The following is a 3,354-nucleotide window of genomic DNA, read 5'->3' as shown; positions in this document are numbered from 1 at the left end:
TCATGGCCTAAGATAACCTTTCATTAATCATGAATTTACATAACTTCCGTCAAGCGGACGGGTACTCCAGCTAGCATAGAATATTAATAGACTGCTTCGATATAATAAACATAAGGAAAATTTAATTATAGGTATTATGTAGAGAAAAACAAATGAATTTTACATCGAATCCACATAGATACTGTGTTTGTATAAGTTTCTAAATACTGTCCTTGATTTTAAATTACAAAGTAAGTTGAGTAGTTTAGCTAGCTGAGAGAGGGATTGATTATACTCATTAAATAGAGGGCTGAACAAGAGTTTAGGTTTTATTCTGTAACCAACATTTTGTAAAAACTTGGTATTATAAGACTGTTAGTGTTTTACATTTTATTAAAACAAACCACGCATAATAGTGTTAGAATTCATATTATTGGCGAAAATGAATATATTTAAATGTTTGATCGTACTAATTTCACTTTTCCAAAGAAGCTGTTAGAAAAGCTGGATAAATCATTTTGGTGTAATTTATGGCAAGCAATGTTTTTTTTTCAATTTGAGGATGCTGAATTCAAATATTTTGTTTTTCCGCCTAGCAAATGGTTCCTTCACCCTCAAAATTGAAAAACAAAATGGCCGCCATTTTCCCCATGGGGTTTGGTTATCTTTTGATATATAAGAGTTAAAATTGTCTTTTAGTATGCAGTTTGGGTCAATTTGTAAATGCTGAGTTCAAAAATTGGATTACAAACCTAAATTTTGTCTTTTTCTTGTGAAAAAACAACTCAAAATGGCGCCCTTTTAACTGTGTTTATTTGGGCGTAAAGGCTGCCATTTCTGCATCTGCATAATTACATTAAATAGTATCTGGTATGCCTAAATTGAAACACAAAATTAATGTTCAATAGTAGATGAGAGCTTCTGGTCATATTTTAATTTAGAAAAAGTTATAAGGAGAAAACTCATTGTCCATCTTCATGCAATCGCCCGTACATTTGCATGCCCCACAGCATCCCAACTTTGTCTTTCGACACTTGCATCCCATTAATGAACATCTTGTCTGGCATATTTGTGGTACTGGAGGTAGAGAGGACAGAACCGGCTGTAAATGACCATCTTCAAGTACCCAACCATAATCAGTCACAGAGGGAGGCTCTGGAAATGGAACGTGTGCTTGTAGCCAAATGAGAGCCTAGTAGTGTACTCTCATGATACGAAACCTGAGATCCTGGAAGCGTACTCTCATAATATGAAACTTGAGAGCTTAGTAGCGTACTCTCATAATATGAAACTTGAGAGCTTAGTAGCGTACTCTCATAATATGAAACTTGAGAGCCTGATAGTGTACTCTCATAATATGAAACATACGAGCCTAGTAGTGTACTCTCATAATATGAAACTTGAGAGCTTAGTAGCGTACTTTCATAATATTGTTACGACAGCGGAAGTCACGTGACTCTGGTAACACGTCATGTGTTTCTAGAAGGATCATGACTGTTCCTGGCAACTCTAGTCTTTTCTAGGCGCCCTCTATTTTAGTATATAAGCCCGGCAAATAAAGCGGAGATATAATAGCAGATAGACAGATATAGAGACAGATAACTGAGTCAAGTGAGCGGTAGTGACTGTAAGTAAAGTGCGTGAATCATAGCGCGTGTTTAAGTTAAAGTGACTATTGAAATTCTGTGTATTGCAAAGTTGTATTTAGAAAGAATAAACTAGTTTTATTTAAGAAAGGACTTGTATCGCTGAAGTTCCTCAGGAAGAATTTATACCGGAAATTAACAAATGACCAGATACGTAACAATATGAAACTTGAGAGCCTGGTAGTGTACTCTCATAATATGAAACTTGATGCGCTTGGTAGTGTACTCTAATGATACGAAACTTGAGAGAATCACATGTTGGAGGACGTTTGTCTAACTGCTGAGCGTTTTTGAACTGGACCATACGTATTTGGTCAATGCTATCAGCTTCAAGAGCAGGTTCCAAAATATACATACCACATTTTCAGCATTCTTTATCTTTTCTGATGTCACGGGCAATACCAAGTCCATCTAGAAGTGTGCTGTGCTCAAAAAAGCATCTTACATTTGATTTCTTGCTATGGTATGCCAAAAAAGGATATTGAGTCACTACTACTCAGGGCGTGAAATGACAGACGGTTGGACAAAGTGCATAGCGGAGACAAAGCAGAGACAAGTTCATGAATTTGGGAAGTTTCTGAGAACCTGCTTTCATCCACAGCTCTTCACACTGAAATTTCTCAAAATGGGCAAGTAGCAAGAGCAATATATCTGTGTCTTGAGCATATACAATAATGACAGAAATACTAAACTGGATACAGTGCAATATTATACATGCACCTGCTTCTTATTGGTAACTTTGAAGGAATGTAGCAGCAACATCTGATTGGCTGCAAAATACTCTTTACTTTGCTGAATAAATCCCCTGCATATATAATCACAGGTATTTCAGCTTGTGTTGCTTGCTTTGAAATTTCCACTGATAGGAACTCAACCAATTCAATCTTGTTTTCAGTAACACCTAAAATGGCTGCCCAATCATGAGGTAAAGGAACATCGGAAGACTGAATTGACTTTCTGATTGACATGGGTTTCTTGGTTTTGTTACGTCTGCGTCGAGTGGCGAACTTCACAGAGAAAATTTGGTAATGGTCAAAGATAATATCAAGCCGCATTAATTTTTCTCCTGCCTTAAAGACCATTGCACAGAAAATACTAGCAAAATCTTCAAAGGTTTTTGCCCCTTAAATTTTCCAAGGATATGGACTCCAGACATGCCATCAATGATCAATGTTGCATCTTCATTTGGAGGCAGGCTCTTATGGTAACTAATATTTGCATCAGCTAGAAGTGTGTTTGATCCTAATCTCAAAGAACCACTTAAGTCTGTAACAAAGATAGAAAACATTGTGATTAAAAGCTTGAGACACAAATTTCCCTTCACTTTTTTAGGTGTACAAGGTAATGGTCACTTAATTTTTTGGGGTGTGGGATTATTCGCTGTCATTTTATTTTTCAATTTTAAGGGTGAAGAAGCCATTTGCCAGGTGGGTAAACAAAAATTTTGAATTTAGCACCTTCAAAATTGACCAAAATCAACAGCTTACCAAAAATTACCCCAAAATGTTTGATGTCGACCATTCTTCTAAAACGTGAACCAGACTAACTTATAGAATGTTTGGAACACTATGTCTTTCTTTTCACTATTGGTGGCCCGGCATGGCCAGGTGGATAAGGCGCTCGACTCACAATCTGAGGGTCGCGGGTTCGAATCCGCATCCCACCAAACATGCTCGCCCTTTCAGCCGTGTGGGCGTTATAATGTGACGGTCAATCCCACTATTCGTTG

The 3,354-nt window shown here is 37.1% G+C and overlaps 1 protein-coding gene across 1 annotated transcript in view; it reads right to left on the bottom strand.

Moving 5' to 3' along the window:
- Positions 1 to 1,096: 1,096 nt before the first annotated feature.
- Positions 1,097 to 3,354, bottom strand: part of LOC106470965 (putative methyltransferase DDB_G0268948) — a 35,400-nt gene continuing 33,142 nt past the window's right edge. Inside the window, exon 9 of the mRNA XM_022399606.1 lies at positions 1,097 to 1,323. Within this exon, the coding sequence (XP_022255314.1) occupies positions 1,116 to 1,323 (208 nt within the window). The 3' untranslated portion in view covers positions 1,097 to 1,115. The remainder of the gene's footprint in view (positions 1,324 to 3,354) is intronic.

Source organism: Limulus polyphemus, unplaced genomic scaffold, assembly GCF_000517525.1.
Source record: "Limulus polyphemus unplaced genomic scaffold, Limulus_polyphemus-2.1.2 Scaffold4324, whole genome shotgun sequence".
Lineage (NCBI taxonomy): Eukaryota > Metazoa > Arthropoda > Merostomata > Xiphosura > Limulidae > Limulus > Limulus polyphemus.
This window is presented reverse-complemented; position numbering and strand designations above follow the sequence as displayed.